Below are 22,785 nucleotides of genomic sequence, written 5' to 3'. Positions count from 1 at the left end.
GTTTGTTTGGATAGAGCATGCTTTATTCTGAGGTGTGAGTGAAATGAATATAATCCATGCTTGGTGCAGACAGTCAAAGACCTGTTTTGTTCACTGGGGCAAACTTGTTTGCCCAACTGGAACAAATTCACAATCAACATGACTGACTGCTTTCTCTTCGAAATCCCACTTAACAATGCCAAATGACTGATGTGTTTGCTGTTTTATTCCTCATGGATCATATCAGAAAATTCCTACTCATGTTAGCGCTGGCAGATAAGGATTAAATATTTGCTTGGCAAGCCAAATAAGTACGGTCAATGACTGCCTATTGGCATTTTCACATATTCTCCCTTGTTTTTCTTAAATTTTATTTCTAAAGGCCATGATTAAACATCTTTTTACTGGCCATCTTGCAATTTATCATAACATGTGCTCCTGGCATGAAAACAGTAGGCTGATGCAATTATTTGGGTCTACAATATGAAACACTGATGCTATCAGAGGCATGCTTCAGACTCCATATTCCAGTTTCTCTTTTGTAGTACAGAGCTACAAAGAATTATCTAAACTATTCAAACAGGTCATCCTCCCTGCCACCTTGTTGGAGAGGGTCAACTGCCATCATTCTCAACAGTCACCGGGTCTCATGGCTGTTCTGGCATGTTTAGATTGGTCTGAATATACAGTACCCTGGATCATTGTACCACACTGGGCCTCTCTCAGATGAGAGAGTGTGACTACAGCTTAAAATCCATCAAACTCTGACACACTCATACACCCAGTGGACATTAATCCAGATTATGATGAAATGTGATATGGACAGACTCCACAAAATAGAGATAAAATTCAAAATACGCCCCTGAGAAATGTGTGAGCTCATGTTACCCAGAAACAATCCAACACAAGATGCTCCAGTGTATTGCAGTGAGCTCCTTGTCTACATATTTCAGCAGCCTGCTGGGCCTCTTCCTCATCATTCATCTGTCAGGTGAGAGGCTACAGACTGCATTTTCCAAGAAGGGCATAGAGGAAATTAAGGTCCTCCTACCATGTCTAATCCTTAATGAATGAATTTAAATATGACTTGCATTGCTGGCTTAATTTTAAATGCTACTGAATATTTAGTGTACAATGTTTCTCCATATGTTTATTATAGAAGAAAAATGAAAAACAACAGTAAATCAATCTGCTATAACCTACATCCAAAACAAAAGAAGGGAAAAATGCTGTCTCAGTTAAAGTGAGATGTGAGCCCGTTTGACCAGAAACTGCTGCCCACCTTTTAAGTGAGACATACCTGGCTTTGATCTAACATGCCCTAGCATTATATATGAGACTCAAGATATTTTGGAAAAACACCATTTGGAACCAGTCATGCGTCTCAATAGCATGACAGTGTCAAGGTGGCGAGAGGGATTGGCTGGCACACCTAAAAGCACCCTCACTTTCTGATAGGATAAGAAGTTCTGGCTCAGAGCACTACAGAGGATCAGCCGTCTTTTGGCAAGAAAGAATGTGAAGTGTTCTCTTGCCTTATTTAGCCAAAGCCAGTCATCATACTACAAAACGTGCAAGGGAAAGAAAAAAGGAGAGATACAGCCAAGATTGTGATACAAAGCTGGAAAAAACAATGTCAACAACACATACCTTTAAGTAGTGCAAAGGTATCTGAGGAATGAGGATGGCAAGATGTGGGCACAGCCCAACACTCATTGTATTTAGGGAGGAAACTCATGCTGTGGTACAAGAGTCTGATGGGATGGGATGAATATACAGCACCTCTTGTTGTTTTAATAAAGTAGGGGAGAGTTTCAGTCAAATCCTGGATTAGTTTAATCTACTACTAAATTGAAACAGAACATGACAGAATGACTAGTTAAGCATACTGACCATCTCTGATATACATATTTTATCTCGTGTTTGTGTGCCTCCTAGAATTTCAGAGATGAGAAATTCCCAAACAAAAAGCACTCATATATGGGACAGGGAATGTAACAGGCTCAGGTAAATAAAATGAAAGGCAACCTGATAAATGACAAACGTAACTGTAACTTTTATTCTAGCTTTTAAAACACTAGTAATTTTAAAGTAGTATAGTATCTTTGTGGAGTGGGTGTCTTTACCTTTATAACCCCTAGAGGTCTCTGTCTAATGTTTTTTTTAACCAACCTTTACTCTGCTTTCATGAGAAGTAGAGTTAGCAGATTTTACTATCCAAACAAGATGGGAGGCCGGTCAGAGAAGAAAAGAAAAGGAGGACCTTGCTCACTGCGCCACAGGGGGGGAGAGATTCACGCATGGCTGCATCATATCCTTGGAGACATAACTATGAAGGGAAAGCACTTGCATAATTTTAGTCAATGACATGACGTTTGAGTTTTTGGTATTTCATCTTCCTATCCTCAAAACAGATGTCAAAATACAATGAATGATTAACAAGCAAGGAATAATTCTGATATGACAAACAGAGAAAAATCTGTTCAGGCTCTCCCGCATAAAGTTAACCACAAATACCTTTGAGGTATGGTTTACGTGTGGGTGTACTCTCCACTGTAGCTTAATGCTTCACAGTAAGGGAGATTAGTTTTTTGTCCCACAGGGCTTGTTGTACAGAGGCCATGACAGATTATAAATCTTAAAACTCACCTCATTTGTTTTTCATCATGATCGACTGCAATCTATCCATAAAATCAAGCAGATTTTTGGAGCCAAAATAATATTTACGACTTTACATGACCCACATATTCACTGCTCCATCTACCCTGCACCTCCTAAAAAAGGCAAAGAAAACATGCAATAGTGCTGTGTTTAGGGGGGACTTTCTGGGTCTGCATCAGACGAGATTTCAACAGGCCCTGCACCATCACACTGTAACAAGTTCAGACACCTTAGCCTAACACTCTGGTACCAGATTCAGGCTGTTTGATGTTTTCTCCATTCCTCTGGTGCTCCCCCTTCTAACTTCCAGCCTGTCTTGACCCTGTGCCAGTTTCACCAAAACCTTTTCAAGCGCACCTGGTAGTGGTTACAGGCTCAATCACAGCATAAAGCCTCTATGCACTGCTGCATAAAAAAAGAAGAACTTGACAGAAAAGGTACTCTCATTTACACATCCATGCTTTATGCTGTTTTTATTAGTGGAGCTACATGTGTGTAGGTGGATGTACTTGATACAACAAAATTTTACATGTGTTTTGAAATTGTGCGGTTGAACTAAAAACTAAAAAGCAGTAAAGTTTAAAAATCCTAAATGCGTCCAAGTGTCAGAGGGTCATGTACTGCATGATAAGTAGCAGTTCTTAGGTTTGGTCTATTTTCAGTAAATTGTATCTTTTGATACAATGAACAGGAGGAGTTCATTATAATGGAAAGGTAAGGTGCTGATATTTTAACACCTGCTATGGAAACTGAAAGCACATAACCATAGATGGAGCCAGGATCAAAGTAAGTGGTGCTGCATTTCCACAGCAGGTGTTGCATTGTAGAACCAAAGTAGTGTGTAATTTCACAGACTTAGTTTAAACTTTTTGAAAAGATGTGCAAAAAGTTTTACTTCTTTCTGCAGTTAACACTAGTACCTGCACTTACAATTCATACTGCAATGCAAACAACTACAGAATCCAAGTCTACAATCACTACAAATGTGCTCATGTGCCGTTCCCAAAGCTGCAGTGGGTGACTGACTGGACTATGCTCTGATCTGGTTCATATGTGGAACTATGCTGGAACAAGCCAGCTGGATTCTATAAAGGCCTCAAAAACGGCCTTTTGCACTCTAAAAAGCCACACAATTTCACCAGCAGACAACATAACTTCTATACATTCTAAATATTACATGATGAGAAGAAGGAGAGGTTAGATAAGCAGAGCACTGTATGGTTCACAATTACAGACTTACAAACATAAGCTGTGTTTGGCCTGAGAACAATGGCAGCTGGTGAATGAATGCTATGATTTGCATACTAGTGAAGTAGGAAGAGGAAGGAAGAACAGATTTTGCTCCATGACTAAAACAAACACTGAACCAGTCCTAATGGCATCCAGAGGGAGAGACGGACATGTTTGGTTACAATGCCTAGGACTAGGCTGTACTATTTCATTTGGTCTCCTTCAAGCAGATTGTTGCCGACATGTTTGATCACAAGGTGGGGACGTTTTAGCTTTTTATTATTGCTTTTAATTTTTCCATGATTGGAAAAAAAATGAAATTTTACACAGACTCATTTAAACAAGTTACTGATAAATTGTCAGTGAAAATTAATTTCAAAGATTCGTAGTAGATTTAAATAGGTTTAGATCATATAAGGTGGAGTATAGCTGCCTATGTTGTGCAGGAGTCAGTCAAAAGTCAATATAACAAATACTGTTATACATGTTCACGAGCCTTCCACATGTGCAGCGTTGTGAAGTATTCATTGATTGACACAGCAAGGGCATTTAATCAGGCAGGATTTAAATCATTTTAAATGCAGAGAATATTAGGACTATACTATACTGTAATTAGACCACATAATCTAATCTAATACAAAATATGTTTTACAGATCACATCTTGTCAGCAGTCTAATTTAGAATCAATTCAAGTGTCAAGAATAGCTGTATTTACAAAGGTCACAGATCTAAAATCTGATCTGAAACTGGAGAAGAGCTGGGGGCATTACTCAGGCTGCTGGGCCTTGAAACTCATTCTAGCTCTGAATAAAACAAATCAAAAGACTTGTAGTGAATTACAACAATTACCAATGGGTGAATATGTGTAGAGTTCATCAATAATTCTTTCATTATGTTTCCAAATGTTAACATAGCTACTTGACGCAGAAAAGAAGAACATCTTAGACCTTCTCTTAAAGAAGCGGTTACAATAAATATAAAGAAAACTGTCTCCCCTGCTGTCTATGTCAAAATGTCTACGACTGCCCCAGAGTGAACACTTTGTGTTTGTATTGCGGGAGAGCAAGTCTGTACTTAGCATGTTGTTTTTAGCTAGTCTTAATGTCTTCCATGTCTGGGCCCATTTGTCTCTGGGTTGACTGGGCCACATCAGTGGGGAACGCAGAAGAGAAAAGTGAAGTCTGCATGTGTGTGATGTGTGTGACAGCTGCAGGCCTGGTTCACAGAGCCACTGTGGCCTGCTTTGTCACACCAGCCAACAAACCCTCAACTGTAATTAGCATATAGGGTGAGATTTTTGTTTCAACTGGTGTCTGTGTTTGCACTTTAACATATGCATCAGTAGACATAGCAGAAAAAAGTTTGAGATGGAGAGCTACTGTTCAGTATTGTTTAGTTGTAAACGGTATAACAGGCAAAATATATAACTCTGAAAACACAAGAGGGAATGAAGTGCTAAGCTGAAAGTGCTCACAGAAGAGTGAAGTGATCCATATCAGTCTTTTCTTACAGTGAGGTCAGACAGGGTGACTCCACTGTTTACCCAAACTGTCAAGCTGAGAGCTGGTGCAGGTGAATGCCTGCTCCTGGACTTTAAACGTTTCCCTTGCCTGCTTCCTTCTGCACTGTTTACTGATGAAACTGCACAGTGTTAGTGTGTTTTCTAAGAAATCTATCCATCCATCTTTCATCTTGCTGTGTATGAGAGGTTGCTGGATGCTTTGTGAGAGATATAGAGGACAGATTGCTGGCCCCACAAAAAAAAATTGTCAATAGTTTAGAGCCTCCCATTTATTTGACCTACATATATGCCTACAGAGGAAACCCACAAAAAATGCAAGAAGGCACTAGTCAGACTTGGTCTGGATGTTTGACCATATATAAATATTATATTGCATATTTAGTTACAGTGTCTGGTTGTAATATTCTGGAATGAAAGTCTTGCTGTAAGTGAATTAGGACTGGATGCTATGGTTTTATTCTAACCAAGACAGTAATTGGTATTTAGTAATATAAATATTAGTTACCAATCATATAATTAATAATTATTATCCTGACTGCTTTAGTGGCAACATGGCTTAAAAAAAAAGCCAAAACATGTCTGACAATCATTGTACCTCATGAGAAATTATTCAGGTAGGTATCTAAGCCTACACATTTTTTCCTACCTTGAAAGACCTACTCTGTCTATCACAGAACCCTAAATACTGCAATATTGCAGTAATACAGTCTTGCCTGCACAAACTGTCTTGGGTTGTTTGAATATTTGCAAATTACAACGTACTGTATAACCATCCATCCATCCATCTATCTTCCAAACCGCCTAGTCCATCAGGGTCACTGTAACAACAGGGCGAGCAGAGACGCCCAGGCCTCTCTGTCTCCAACAAGCTTCCTCCAGGGGGATCCCCAGCCACTCCCAGTCCAACTGGAAGATTTAATCCCTCCAGTGAATCCTGGGTTGCTCCCAGGGCCTCCACCCAGGTGGCAGTGCCTAGTAAATCTTAAAGGGGAGCATGCTTATGAGGTGTCCAAACCAGCTCAACAGTATGTTTAGTGTACCTGTGGATGCTCTCATTCATCCAGGTTCCAAGAGTTTAAATCGAGGCAACTGGACTCAAGTATGTTTAGTGGACAGTTTGAGGGTGCCCTGCCACTTGCCCTGCCTTCTCATGAAACTTCCCCTGTAGGACCACTTTTCAGGGCTGTATGTGGAGGAGGAGAAAATACTGATCAGGGCTACATACCTCTAAGTAACCCTGAAAATTTAGGCGGGTCTCAATGCCAAATGGTTAAGCTCAACAATGTGGTTCTCCTCAGATTAAACACTTAAATAAAACACCACAATGGAAACAGAAATGCTAAACAAACTGATTGAAAGGCCATTCTACATTGAAAAAAACTTAATGTGGAGAAGCAGCAAATCTAATCAGTCTCTGCTAGATTTCCTCTCTGAGATTAAACTTGGCCACACTGTAGAGAAAAACATTTCAGTGTTGTTTTCACTCATTACACAAATTTCATGACCATGTATGATTGTATGGATGTAGACGAACAAGTAAATCACAAACTTAGCCTGTGATTCAGCTTAAACTTCAACACTAAGGCACAGTACGGTATGTGCAACCATAAAAACAATCTCTGTAATCATACCTTCTATCTGACATGCTGTGAGTGCAACATAACTACACCACTGCTCTGCCACATCAAAAGACATCTAGAAAAAGATATCCTGCTAGGGGTAAATGTACCCCAGTCCAGCCAATTTGTCTGTCCTGTCACACTTGTGTGAATGCCCAGTGTGGCGAAACACCAGAAATGACAGGGAGAATATGAATGTAATTATTACAGAATAAAGATATATTTTGTTTGTTTGACAAGATTATATTGTATAAAGGAATACCCAACAGAGATCAAGAGAACATGACAGCACTCTTCAGTGAATGGAAACATACCAAATATGTCTACCCAGCATATTGTGACCACAACAGTAGAACAAACAAACAATAAAATGAGTAAAAAAAACACTAATGTCATATTCATTACATCTTACTGACATGTTCAAAACTCAAACAAGAGCAATAAACTCCAATGGAAAAAACGGACATGTGAATTCACTTTGTGGCGGTACAATTGTTGGAAGAGGCTGTGCCAAACCGACCTTTGTATCCCACAGTTCTTTGCTTTAGAGCTACAGACAGCAGTTATTTGTTTGCATATAGAGCTGTTATTACTTTTTAGTAGCAATGCAGGGCGTGGAGTCAGAATTTGTGTCCCATCATTTTCCCCGTAGACAACTATTCCACACAGCTGTATTAGTTCATATGACTAAAGCAAGACAAAGGTCTCTTATACGGCTGTGGGCCCTGAGACATAATCATCTGATTCTGCTGACCCATATTTTTGTGTTGTTGCACTGTTTTGTCCCTAAAGTAAAATGCATGGGTGGGAGAAATTACAGCACTTTCCATCTGTAAATTCACATTTTTCTTCTCAGCATTGCAGTGGTAAAAGTTAATGTGACACATTTGTGACTGGCCAGTCTGTTCCTAGATGACGATATGTTCACTTTTAACTTGTGTTTTTGTTGTTGTCAAGGTGATGACCTGATAATGGAGGTACGCAAAGACTGAATCACCCCTAAAGGATGCTACCTTTGAAGTAGCTAAATTATAGTAATAATGGTTGCTACAAAAGGCATTGAATGGCTTTCAATGTGAATTTTTGAAAAGCAATTTAACGCTTAGGCAAGGCTGTCTGACTCACCCTCAAACGTGCACACCATACAAGATTTCACAATAATGGCATAGCAGCACACTATGAGATTAAGATTTTCCTGGCACTGCAATCTGCTATGTAGAAACAGGTGTAAACGAAACAGAGACTATGGTGCAAAAACTTGCTGTGACATATCTGCTGTGACAAAAAAGCAGAAGACTACATTGAAAGATGCAGTAATTAGAGGTGAGATTAAGTATCTTTATTTAATAGATAAAAACAATAGCATACTTGGTAATGTTACCTTTAAGATTGATAAAGTTTGATTTTGCTCGGTAACATTGTCATGAGCCTAGTCTCCCTGACAATGCGTCTCTCTGACTTTAAATCGTAAATATCAAACATCAAACTATCAAATGAAGTTAATGAGGGTATCATTAAAGATGTTAAAATATTAGAAAATTTTAGACCCTGGAGGTTGAATGTTTTAAAGAAATAATGATGTCATGTTTTAAACACAGTATCCAAAGAGATGATCATTTTAGAGGATAGCTGCTTAAAAATGTACAGTAGCCTACAAGCTGCAGTTTCCAAACAAAAAATATCATCAACTCCACAAAAATGATATTTACAGCTGTACTGCCATTTGAAAATCACTTAATCTAGGCTTCTATCCAAGGTTAACATGCAATGACGCAGTTTTTGGCCCCCCTCAGAATACTGGAAAAAAGAATATAGTGTGAGAAGTTTTCACCCTTCTCTTTCATGGTAGATCTGTAGACATCTCATGCCAGGCGCTAGGTCTAATGTTAGCTCTGCATAGCGATGTAACCGCCAAGAAATATAAAGTGTTTTTTACAGGACCAGGTGCAGCTTTTGATACATTGTTCCCACAGTAAGTTAAAAAGCAAAGCCCCCCATGCACAGCTAAACACATTCAAAAGCAGTTTCACAAACAACACAATCATTTCCACACCTTCATGGTCAGATCTCCTAATAAGCACAGTTCAGCACTTTTTTGTATTACAAAATGTAGTACAAAATGTTAGGAAGGATAAAAATAGATCCAGTACCTTTTAATAAATATATTTTCTGAGCAGTATGGATATGAAAAGAATCAAACACATTTGTGTAGAGAGAGAAACACATTATCCACAACTTTTTTTGGAAACATCATCTATTCTAACTAATGAAAAAAAATGAATAGAACAAACATAGATAGATATTCTTACAAAACATCGGAAGGGTTAAAAAGCAACCAACGATGTGCCATAACTGTTTTGCTTTTCGCTGCTCTTCTCTTTTTCAGAGCTTTACTGAACATGACACAAATTCCTCAGACATCCTGTAAAGCCATCAAGTTGATTTCCCCTCATGTCACAAGTTAACGGGTGGTGGAGTACTGTAACGTAGCACATTCACTGAAAAAACATCACCTCGCTTACAGCATGAACAGCAGTGTAAGCAACTTTGTACTGCACCATAGCATAGGTAGCGGTAAGGATGCAACGCTATATGTTACATAATACCGTGAAAGACAGGAAAGAGAGATTTATGATATGGGTAAAAAAAATTATATATTATTAAAATATTATTATATATATATATATATATATATATATATATATATATATATATATATATATATATATATTGGGCATGCTGTATGTATGCAAGAGGAAAGTGAGACCTGTCTACACCCAGAATATATGTGGAGGAGATCAAAAAATAAATTAGCACCATTGCAAACACTCCTAATGAGTCACCAGCTGAGCAGTTAAAACATAAGTGGAGTTACACTAAATATAAGTGAATGTAAAACCATGAGATAAAAATACAGCACGCATTTGACCTACAGTCTATGGGTACATGGCACGTGGGTACTGATGCTCAGCCCTTCTCTAAAAGGCAAATAACAAACGACAAAGCCCCTCTGTTAATAATCAGGTCACTCTTTCACTACTGCTCTTTATCTAAATAAATATCTACTGCTTTATGAGCACAGCTGATGTGACATTTAAGTCATGCTAGCAGGTCAGGTGACATATAATGGTTGGTCTGGTGATGATAAGATAACGTGTTGAATAAACAATAATTATAAATATAATATAATATATATATTTCAAATAATTTGTTTCCTCAAACTGAATTGTCGAGTTCAAATACAGTAATGAAACAACTTTCATGTTATTAAAATGAAAAAAAAAAAACACTTCCTTAAACTTTAAAAAGAGAATGAGATATGCGTGTCTTCATATTATACCCCTGAATGAAGCCGTATTTCTTTACAGATGTGTGTCTGTGGTTAGATAGGACATGAAAAGACATTTAATCTCCTACATTTACCATGCAGGGATATAAATCAATAAAGATAAATAAGATTAGCTTAACACCACATTTGGTATGTGGGGCCTGGGGTAGAAACTGATACCAGTCACTTGAGAGAGAACACAGATTACAGTTCATTATACAGTGTAATTTATTTTACTTAATCATGCAAGTGCACGTTTATTTGGCTCCAGATGGGATGCATGTTCAAAAAGTATGAAATTGTATAATACTAACAAAACCCATTCAAGCCTATCTGATGAGAAACTGTCCCTGCCTGAAAGCCTTATGAATGTTCCATTATAACAGAACTCTCTGTTTGCCAAGTCAGGAAATGGCCATGCTGTTTTGATGAGACAAACATCCATAGAAATTCAGCATTTCAGCAGGGTGCTAATTTGTCATGCCCCGACACAACATGCAGAATGTATAGGAGGCTGTCCAGTCTCCTGCTGGCTCTTGGGGGTCATTATCAAGGGAAAAATCACAGCAATATAGACAGACAGAATGAAATGGATTCCTGCATTAAGTGGATGAGGCCCTCCTCACTACAAGACTTGGGTTACACTACACATATGGACTTCTTTGTCCCACATTCCCTCAGCTTTTTTCATGACATAAAAACCCTCAAGCTGTGCCCAGTCTTGGACCATCTTATTGGACCATTTAGCTCTCAACATCAGCGAGAGCTCATCATGTCACCTCATCTCAAATGGCTCTGTTTGTGTTGTACTGCATCATCAACTCATTTGTTTCCTCAGGATCAGCCACAAAATCAGCAGGAAACATTTCCTACAGGGCAGAAAGTCCTCAATACTTCATAACAGGGATGTAGCAGCTTAATGATACTGTCTTTATCCGTGATATGTAATAAGACATAAAAAAAGGAAATATTATAGTAGTAGTAGTAGTGAAAGTGCTGGCACATTTCCTTTCTAAAGTTTGGTCATAATCCTTGGATAATCAAGTAGTGATAAATTAGCATTAACAGATCCTGTGTGTTGCAGTTGTCTCATTTTCTGTCATCTAATTCACTAGTTTCTTTAATTTATCCTCATTCTGGTGCAGCACAATGCCTCCATCTTTCCTTAGTAATAGTGAGCCTGGGATGTCTAGCTGACACTGGACTCCGTGCTCCTGGGTTTCTGTGGACTCGGCACTTTCCAAAGATAACACGGGCCAAAGATTTCCACTCACGGCCAGGCTGAGGCCCTGCTGAGGCAAACTGCCTGATGGGGAACAGACCAAAAGAGCAGGCACATCTCCTAAGATGCATACTATCCAATATGCCTTCAAGGTTTATAGTTAGCTGCAACAGATGAGAGGCACGGGGAGCAAGAGTGTGATCCTCATAGTAAATGCACTCAAAAGAGAAAGTAGCAGACACACAAGGCCCAGCTGGCTGGATAACATGATACCAAAGATAGAATAATAAGGATGTCAACAAGCCCAAAAAAGCAAACAAATCAAGCGCATTACTATAAGTCTTCACTAATAGCTCCTGTTCACCATTAAATCCTTGTTTCATGTGGGTGGATGTATGTATGATATATTGTCCCTTTCTATTATTCAAAGGTAAATGGAGATTTCCAGGCCCTCTGAGAGAGCCTGGAAAGGCCGGCCTGGCGGTGTGCACAGTCACACACCACATGACGTCTTAGTAGGGGAACATTCCTCCATGTCTTTTTCTCTCCCTCTAAAACCATCTTTCTCGATTTAGAAACGGGGGGCATGAAAAGTGGTTTAGCACAAAAATATGGGGCAGCAGATTAATGCAAAATTAAGCCATAAAAACCTGACATATGTGAAATGTCCCAGACAGGGAATGAAAAATCATTTCTTCTATTCAGGAACTTTCCACAGGAAAAAATACATGAGACTGAATTCCACTTAACCTCTTTCTCCTGTGTGCCAATGAACAAAAAAAAGGGGAAAAAAACCTAGCTGAAAGTTTTATCATTGCCAAACATTAACATTAGCTAACAAAATCTCTGAAGGGGAGCAGGTAGTATGTCCACATGGTAATGTCTTGGAAATAAGTCAATACAACTCAGGCCAAATGGTCTCTTTAAAATATTTTCTTTCCAACTATGCACTACTAAACACCACAGAGGGAAGTAGACTTAAATGATGTTATGGCTTCAGCATTCAATGTAGCTTACAGGAGCTGTGATTGTGTCTCTTCTCCATAAATCACTTCATGGTGACAGGAGGTGGTCTTCTAGTCAGTCCTTCGTCACCCCCACCTCGGTTGACCTCAGGGGTGACAGCTTCCTTCAAGCGCCAACCCAAACAAAACGTGGTGCAGCCTGCTCCCATAACTGAAGCAGTAGAGGTCACACAGGCAGACCCAAACAAGCCCTTTCATCCTATTGCCTTTACATCATCAGTATCCTAGAACACAGGCAACAAACATATATACAAAGAGAGAGGGGAAACGTGTATGTATGAGAGAGGGAGAGCCACAAATGACCTCACTGACCCTTAATATGTGTGCAGCTCATGTGTGGGAGGGTGTGGGATAATCCTGCTGAGCTGGGTAGTAGGGGTCTCCAGGTGGCCCAGAGGGTTAGAGAGGGTTAACCCCAGTTGATCCTGACTCTCTGCTGTCAGAGGGAGGAGATCTACCCTCAGCTTGTCAATGAAATCAGAACAATGTGATGTGTCTATCTTCGAAGTCAGCCACTGAAGAGAGTTTTCTTATAAAAATGCATGCCAGTGAAACATTTCATTTTATAAGAAACACCAACTCTGTATCTTCCACTAAAGTCAGTATGTATCTCAGGACAAGCCTCAACAAAAACACATGGCTAGTTGGCAGGTTGGGGTTAAATGCTTCCTCTGCTGAGACACAAAGGTCTCAGATGACAACACATGGCAGTGGCTAGGGTCTCCTTTGGTGTCATTTTAGGTCTAGGCATGCAGCCTCAAACAGCTGACTGTGCCACAGCTGAAATATCGGGACACTACAGTGCCTTAAGACATTGTTCAGGCATCCTGGTAGGGACTAAAGACAGGTGTGACAATGAATTATAATTCTGTCAGGGAACACTGACTTGTGAAATAGATTTGTTTCAAAGAGGATGACAAGTTTCAACCTGAAAGTATAAGATTTTTTTTTTTAACTTGAAAAATGACCAAAACAATGAAACAATTGTCAACAAAGCTAGTTTAGTCTGCACTGCATGAGAGTCTGCAACATTTTTCTCTATACTAGATGTCAAGACTTCAAATGTGTCCACTTGCAGTAAATGTGGGATTGTGAGTGAAAAGCTGCCAAGCACCATAAACATTTTTTATTAGTCACTTATGTGGGTGGAATCCAGCTGCTCTGATCAGAATGACATGAATGTGTTTGTGTGCAGAAAAAAATGGCAAGGCAATTGTCAGAAAGCAGGTGTGTGTAGAGTTCAAGAAGGTATTTTTCCCAAAAAAAAGACGCAAACGCAAAAAGATAGGTCACTTTTCCTTGATCCAGGAGTTACAGTAAATGTTCAAAATAAGTCTAAAGCTATTAAGAATATAAATCAAATGCTATTGCAGTGTCAGCTGTTTGTGTTCATCCACTGTATTCACTGAACAAAAATGACTGTACTCTCAGATCTGTGGTATTCAGCTGACCTGCTTTCTAAAGCAGAAAGGCAGAAAGCAGATCAAAACTAGAAACTATCTTTTATTCACAGATGCCTCTATTCCAACAGAGCTGCTTCTGTTGCCTGGCTGCCATCGTAGGCTCTTCTCATTTGTGGGAGTGGAAAGTTAAGGAGTAATCTGGCCTAATATGTGGTTCATGACGACACGTAAGACGTGCAGTAGCTGCATTATTTTCACAGACTCAAATCAATAAATTCAAAAAGTATACCATCATCAGTTATGCTAATAAATTGATTCTAAAACTTCTTCTAGGTCTAGGTATGAATCTTTTTCCTAGGCCTCTTAGAAGGTCATTATGTCAAAAACCAAACACGTGTCTTTTTTGATGTTAAAACGGGACACAAGTCACAAAGCTAGCACAAAGTTGTATTTCAGTCCATTATTCAAAAAGAAAGATAACATAATGCTAAAGAGAGAGGCTAATGCAATTAATTCCATTAAACAAACAGATGTTAGTACACTGTTTCCACCTTGTGTATGTGTGCGTCTGGGAACAGAAAATTGTGAATGAAAGCCTACACGGCCTCTTGTAGCTTTGTGTTGAACCTTGCTAATACAAAAGGCATTCATAACGGAAAGAACAAGGAGAAAGAACAGCCACTGATGTCACTAAACTCCGAGGGCCAGACACTAGGAGAGATTCAAACATTTTTCACATTTCCAAACACAGAGATTAAAGGCTTATATTTAGGCTTTTATCTTATAAACAAGGAATCTAAGCAAAACATTTTAGTGCTTTGTGTGTTCAGTGATCCTTAAGTGACCACTGAGAAAACCGCCATACAACAAATATGAATAGATCTGAATGAATACCAACAAAGTCTGACATCTTCACTGAAAGATGAGACTTAACTTTACACAGCTTTAACCACAACAATGATGTAAACATGGCTCATTTCCCTCACAGCTTCAGGAAACATCACTTATGGTTTACACCAATCGAGATTTTCACTCCTCTTTATAACCCAGACTAAGCAAAAGCAGACAGTGTTTCTTTTACACTCACCACAGAGGCAGACTGCTGTTCAAATATAATTTGCCACAAAAAGTGTAACAATGTATTGTAGAATTTCAGAATTAATTACCTGCTCTTACTGTTGCATTGGCCTTATTAGTGTCGGTAGCTTTTTATTCATATGTTCATTCTCACATGAGTATCCTGCATTTGTCTGAAATGCATGTTGCACGTGGCCGTGAAGAGCCTTACACAGTGACACTGTGAATCCTCTTGTAACCTGCAGTTCAGTGGGAGCCATCCCAACTGCCCAACATGCCTGAACCGATTAAGTAGGCTTTTGGCTCAAATTCACACAAGGCATTGGGCCCTTTTTCTTTTTAGTCGCTATCTGTGGTTCTTTTCTTCTACTCTGAAGAATATAACAAAGGTTGTCCAGTCTCCTCCAGCTAAGGCCACGCTGAGTGGTCCCCTTGAGAGCCATGGGTGGGCTGCAAGAAGAGATTCTCCTGGTGCTTGAGCTCTTTATTTCATCTGGGCCCTCCAATCACCCAACAACGTCTGGAATGGAGGTGAGAGGACTGAGTGGTTCAGCTTCAGCTGTGGCCGATTATCAAGAACCAGGAGACAACACTGTAGTTACTTTAGCCTACTTTAGAATTCTTCAAGGTTATAATAGAAAGCATGTTTTCAGAAATTTCTGTTCTCTGTGCGCTTTTTTTAATGTGTTTTGGACTACAATGTTCATCCAGTATGTGTACACTCTCCCAGTGCAGCCTGTCAATTTGTGTTATTTGTTTGTTTTGTTTTAGGGTAGCCCTCACTGAAGTAGGTACTAAAACATATTTGCCATTTTAAAAACATGAACAAAAAACAACAGAACAAAGCAGAAGAAACTAACTCTGTCATTTGCCTGCAAAGTCTTACTTTAATTTACTTTGAATTTAATGAAAACATGTTCCACTGCCACACTATTCTCCATGTAATATTTTATGTAATGCCTGTAAAAACACTTGCTTGTTAACTTCTTGTTCCTGTTTTTAGTATCCCTCCCTCGTTGCTTTTCTCAGTAACCGAATAGAAAATGACTTGTTGTGACTTTCCCAGTGAAAAGGATATAATGTTTCATTAAAGGCTCTACAATATAAATATTATTTATCCCTCTTCTGGCCTGCGCTTCAGCTTACATCAGTGCTAAAAATAACAGCTGTAGCTGTTACTTGGCCTTGAACATGTTTGAAGATGATAAAGAGAAACAGATACCTGATGGCATAGCTAATGTTTACAGTGGATCAATATATGATCTACCATATCCATTATCATTCCACAGCTGTGGATTATGCCTTCATTCTGGGTGGTTGCACTGTTGTGAACCAGAACATGAGTGGACAGCTTTCAAACCATTAACACATCACTGCAAAACACCACATACTTTCTACCTTTGCCAAATCACTCACAATGAATATGCCTGAAGTTTCTGTTGGCCCACAGCCAGTTACCACAACACAAGGTGAAACACTGGAAGCTGCAGGTGTTTCAATGTTACAGCAGAGTGAGGAGTCATGGACAGATCAAAAAGGATACTACCAAACTGCCTTACGACATGTAAGCTACAGCTTACCTGATAAAACAGAAACATAATGTCCTCTGACTACATTATCACACAGTGTGAGCTTGAGAAACTGCAAATCAGGAAGTGCAAAGGCAGAATGGGATGAGGTATAGCTTTGACTGTCACAACCCTCTCATCTCAGGCCCAAACAGCTCATATCAATGGTTATTTTTCCAGCTGATGTCAGCTTAAGGACTGAATCAATCTCTGTACATGAATGTGACAAAAATCTAATAAATCCTTCTTAAAAGCAAAAACAGCAATGGCAAATGATCCAGAGCTAGCCAGCTGTGGCAACATTGCTTGATCCAAGGTGAAAAGAAATAACAACCTCATTTCATACAACACTGGATGAGTGACAGTTACTGTAACGACAAACACAGAAAATGTGAAGTGTTTCGGTTCTCTTCAAAAATTCTCATATCCCCCTGATAGATGCAGAGAGGGAAAGAGACGTTTCCTTACAAAGACGTTGACATCAAAGCCAAGGGAAAGAAAAGGAGCCAGCATGACATGTGCGGGAGGATGTGAGATGAATTCCATGGCACACTATAGGATTTGGCGGAAGGCCAGTGGGGTACTGAAGTAAAAGAGTTTTGAACTATTTGGAGGAAATTGTAATGAGCATTTTTTTACTGACTACATACAATTCTGACTTGATAAAAGCTGCTTTCACTTACACTCTGTCCATTCAGGACACACAGAGAGCAAATGCAGGCTGTGCAGAGGCACCTCAAACCTCTAAACTGCCACAGACCCCTGTGAAAATATAAATAAACACTTCTTTGCAGACAACAAATAAATATTGGTTTATGCAAAAACATGTTAGATTCAATCCAAACTCCCCTTCCTGTCTACAGTCGGTTGTTTAAAGTTCGTGGCTACTGAGGTTACACACCTGTCCACTTCAACAAACACTCCTCCACTCTCACAGGGGTGGTGAACGCCAAAGCAGTAGGGTTCACACGACATCCACTCATAGCTCTCCAACTCATGGTGTGCCGCTTTGATTCTGGCATTAGCTATAACAATTTTGACTTATCTGATTGTCTGACAAAAACTTGGCAAGTTTTCAGAAGCATAAAAGAGATGGAATAGAATTTACTGCACTGTAACTCAATAATGAGGCATCCTTTTTAGCTACAGTGATACAGAGCTGCACGCTCACTTCACGTCTGCCTCAGTCCTGTAAACACAGCAAGAAAAAAAATACTCCCCTCGTGGATGAAAATGTAGACAGCTCTTTTCTGGATGGGTGAGGAGTAGTGCTGAGGGGCCTTACAACTGGAAACAGATGGCTTCTTAATATGTGCATGCCTTTGGATGAGTGTAGGTAACTTGTGCGAGTGCGAGAAAGTGTATGCTTATATGAATTAATGTTATAGTAGTCTACATTTTAACACAGTATGAGAAAATAGAGATTAGGCCTAATCCTATGAACATTCAGCACTGTTGCACATAACTGACACATTAACTAGGCCATGTTATCTCTCTGCATGTGGTTGTTGGGCTCATGGCCAATTAGAAAGAATATGTAAGATAGTGAGCTGAAGTGTGAGGTGAGTGATACCATCAAACTATCCACTGATCTCGTTTAGCTATCAGCTGTGATTTGAAGAGCCAAGACTCATTCCAGTCACTTCTCTTGTTTGCTGCCTCAGATTTCTCTTTTTTTGGCACCATGTTGTTTAGGTTGGCCTCCTGAGGTGATTCTAAGACCATGATCCTCCATTCTGGGGTCTCTTTAAGGCAAGTCAGGGAGATGGGAGTCCAGGCCATTTGATCTTTCTCTGTGTCTCATGGGTGCCATGTGATATGAATGTTTTTAATTATTCCCTTTTTGCTCAGCACTCAACTGTCACACACGGGACTGGGGAAACCTCAGTGTGACTTCAAAAAGAGGTGCAATCCTCTCCTTTGTATGTACTGACAAGAACTAATGCAAAGGTGCTGCAATACTATACTATTACTTATTAGACTTATATGTGATATCTGCCATAGACGTTTTTGTCTTGATCACCTGCTTATGGGGTGAACTGTACCTTTAACGTGTGTTTTTTTTAGTGTTCATGCAGGTACTGTGACTCAGTGCAGATCTATGTGTGTAGAAAAGACAGGCACCATGAGCACCATGATAACCTGCAGGTGATCTTATCATCTCAAGTCAACGTGCCGACATCTCTCAACACACACTCGGATCGTATATTAATTACATAAACAAACAATGAAATGCCCACACTCAGCAGTGGGTTTCTCCATTCAGCTATGTTACTGGCTGCCAGAAACTCATCTTCCAACATAGTTTGCAGAGGGATAATTGCAGAAAATTTACTGCTCATCGTCTTCCATTTTAACAACCACAGAATGTTTAGCTGTCAACCTAAAGATCAAAACTACCAATTTGACAAAATTATACTATGAAAGAGAAACACAAGTCAACAGTGGTCACAATGAATCATGCCTTAAACCCAGATTATAAGAGGTTGTAAAAGACATGGCAGATAATCCACTAAGAATGTGTCACCTCTGATTACAGCTGTCAGTCCTCAGCTGGGATCAGTGTGTTGACAGATGAACCTGCTCTTAAAGGAAAATATCAATGGATTTCTGCTTTCATGTGTATGATATTTATTTTTAACTTGATAGAAGTAAATACTTAAAAAAATAAATGGAGTTTGTACCACACAAGTGACACTGTAATGTCTGTTTCTGCTTCGCATAAAATGATTAACAGTATATTTTTCAGGGGATCAAGGAATAATTTTCTGGATTACAGTTGTTTATTATAATTTATGATGCTTTATATATGTGTCATTAAGCACCCGAAAGGAAGACTCTGAACATAATTCAAGAAAAGCTCATTTGGTGACTGGTTACTTGTACCACTGTAAAAGCTGCTTATAATCCCTAAGCACCTTGTGACATTTGTTAAATCTCAACAACCGGTAAGTTTCTTCTTTTAAACATCCTCTGTCTCTGTCCCTGTCTTCGGTGTCTCCCTTCTATCATGTCACCATCTCAGACAGCTTCAGAGACAAAACGGCACATAAAAAGACAACCTACTGGATTCCCAGACAATACTAAAATAAGCACAGGGTTGCTTTAATCAGGCCTTCGATACCACATCTAGAGTCCACCGACAATAATAACAGCCCGACAATTTAAACAGGCTGTGGTCAATGCTAACACGCAGAGAGAGAGAAGTGGAGTTTATTTTCTGAATGCCGAGCTGTTGTGCTGTTCACACAAATAATAATGAAAACAAAAACACAGCAATACAAAAGTAAATTTCTTCTGTAAATGACTAATGCACACATCATTAATACTTCATATGACAGACAAATATTACATAATACCCTTACACAGTGAAGATTCTATTATAGTACGATATCCCATTTGTGTTCCTTACAACAAGACTGCATCTGAAAAGCCAGTGTAGATGTACCAAAAACTGCAGTTCCAACAAAAGCCACTTATTAATAATTCACAGTTTTGCAGCTATGCTTATTTAAGGGTATGATAACTTCAAGCATCAGGCAGGTACGGCCACAGATCTCTAGCAGCTGGCTTGCATCTTTAATAGTCTATAATGAGGACATGCTGGATTTTTACCTTTGAGAGTCAGATAAACTCATTGTGGACAACACTGAACAGAACCTCTTTACCTTCATTATCAAAACCAGTTACGACTGGTGTGCACTAAAGGGGAGTGGTCAAGATGATGAAGCTAAATGCTGTGCAGAACACACCTAAGAGGTAAAACTTGGTGTATTGCAAGGTAAACACTTATCTTTATGCAGGAACTGGACTATTTCCAAATATGATTACAACAAATCAGTAAAAAGTGGTTTAATAAAGCATGATGTCTTTAGTGAAACATTTCCTTCCTCCTCTCTGTTGCACAGACTTCTGCCTCGTCCACAAGGAGACAGATGTATGTGAGTGCTAATGACTATGATTAGGGAGGCCCGGATTAGGTCTGACTGTGGTTTCTGACACGAGCATAGACATACACACTGACACACAAAAGCTGCCCCTGTGATGTGTACATTTAGAGAACCCACCCCAACAAAACAGATAGCATAAACAGAGAGATGTACGACTTAATTAAAACTTGAAATACACGCAGTGGGTTTTCCACAAAGTTGTGCTAAATAACACAGATTACAATACACACAGTTGTAACCAACTCATCACTCATGTTCATGGCTGGGCCTCTTGGATAAACAAAATATCTTAACAACGTGGGTGTGCTACTCTAGTGCACAATCTTATGTGAGGATCTGTCTAAAATAAAAAGATTTCCAGAGTTTCAGAAAATCCCAGTGTTAAAGCCCCTCTTATGCCGCTGTACATTTTGTACTGGCTCTTCTCCAGAGACAATTTATTGAAAAAAACTGTGGTTTGTCATTATATAGCATGCCTTATTATAGAAACACAAAAGAGTATGGCCTTCGAAAGAACAAAGTCACTGACAATATGGGGCTCTTCTTTGGGGACATTCTGGTCTTATACAAATGTCCAATCCCTTAATACAGAACAAGCTCATAGCCTAAAGAATACCATGCCATTTGTCTTTCGAGGACTAACAAATTATCTCCAGTGCAGGGCAGGAAAATAACCCAGTAATTCTGCACTCATGGGGCTACAAGGTAAGCTCACTAGTCAGATAAAATTAGGCTCAAATGTCTGAACATGTTACAGTAACAGTGACCACCTCAGCTACAGAAAATAAATCAGCTAGCCACACAGGCAGTCACTGAGGGAGCCTAGAGAAGGGCAACAGGTGGCTGTCAACTTAGAGACAAAGAGGGTCATCATCCACTTAGAAAAAAGCGGCAAGTCTGTCTTTCACTCCCTGGGCTCCCTTAAGCTTTGCCAAGCACCAGCAGGCAAACAGAATAAGGTAAAGCCAGTTCAGAGTAGTGTAGCCAAATATTCACAAACACAGCCATGTTAAACATGTGACCTGTTACATCAAGTATTGACTGGTTATGTACTGTTATAAAACCTGCGTGCATCACCAACCGATATTAACAATAGGTGTAGCAATGTAGAATATATGCTAGAATTACTGTATCAATTACATAATTATAGTGTCAGAAGCATCAAAGTGAAATCCTCTTTGTAATGAACATGTGCAAACTTGACCTCATCAGGATGAGCAGAAGCTGCTTTTCCTATTTCTTATGTCCTACCAATGGTTTATTGAGCTGTCTCAGCAAAATATCTATTGGAGTTTCCAAACCTTTCTACTGTACGTCATAGACCAGTATCAGAGATAGGTTTCAGATCATGCTGACTTCACTCAAATGAAAAATGTCTAGGTTGCACAATGAAATTTAAAATCTGACAGTTTTCTAGTCTAAAAGAACAATTATTTTGTAATTTAAAGGATACACATGGCAGTCTTTCAGGATGTAAACCCTACTAGTTAATTATGTTTTAAAAGCTTTCATTTATCATAATGAACATGGTACCAAAACAAATAACACTTATCAGTTGCATCTTTCCAGGAAGATGCTGGAAAAGTACGTCTAAGTCCATAAATGTAAGTAAATTGCAGTTAGTAAAAACTCAGCTTAATCAAAAGCCAACTTCTGAAGTACACTGCTTGTGTGTGTGCATGCACACGCCCGATGCACGCATGCTTGCATATGTTTTCACTCAGCTCTTTGTGCTAGTTCCCTCACATTACTCAAAAACACCAGGAGGCCCAATTAAACAAAGTGACAGAACACAGTAATCTCCATGCCAGTGCTCTGTTTCCAGAGTGTTGTTGAAATGCTAATAATTGTCACTCAAATTAAGATTCTTGGCAATTTCCCAAAACTGCCACTGTGCAAGTTCAATATAAAACAAAAGGTAAGAAAAGCTCAAATTAGTTCTGATGTAGAGTCAGAATGAAAACACTATCACAGAGTGAGATGGAGTTTAGAGTAGAGTACATTTTATTACTCACCGATACAGGCATGAACTCTGACTGACAGCTGTGTTCGAAGAATAATGCTGTGTTTCTTCCCTCTCCTATGAAGAAAAAAGAAGAAAACCAACATGTTATAAAGACATTAATACAACTATCATCATCTTAATTTGTGTGTGTATGGGGTGATGCACAAAAGCAACCAAAAGTAATGTGAATCTAAA

At 39.2% G+C, this 22,785-nt stretch overlaps 1 protein-coding gene across 4 annotated transcripts in view; it reads right to left on the bottom strand.

The window, feature by feature from the left end:
• fhod3b (formin homology 2 domain containing 3b) overlaps positions 1 to 22,785 on the bottom strand; it is a 73,456-nt gene that overhangs the window by 39,406 nt on the left and 11,265 nt on the right. For all 4 annotated transcript variants that reach the window (XM_028425910.1, XM_028425907.1, XM_028425908.1 and 1 more), the window contains exon 3: positions 22,601 to 22,665. In XM_028425910.1, the coding sequence (XP_028281711.1) occupies positions 22,601 to 22,665 (65 nt within the window). The remainder of the gene's footprint in view (positions 1 to 22,600; positions 22,666 to 22,785) is intronic.

The sequence above is a fragment of the Parambassis ranga genome, chromosome 16 (genome assembly GCF_900634625.1).
Source record: "Parambassis ranga chromosome 16, fParRan2.1, whole genome shotgun sequence".
In the NCBI taxonomy this organism is placed as follows: domain Eukaryota; kingdom Metazoa; phylum Chordata; class Actinopteri; family Ambassidae; genus Parambassis; species Parambassis ranga.
This window is presented reverse-complemented; position numbering and strand designations above follow the sequence as displayed.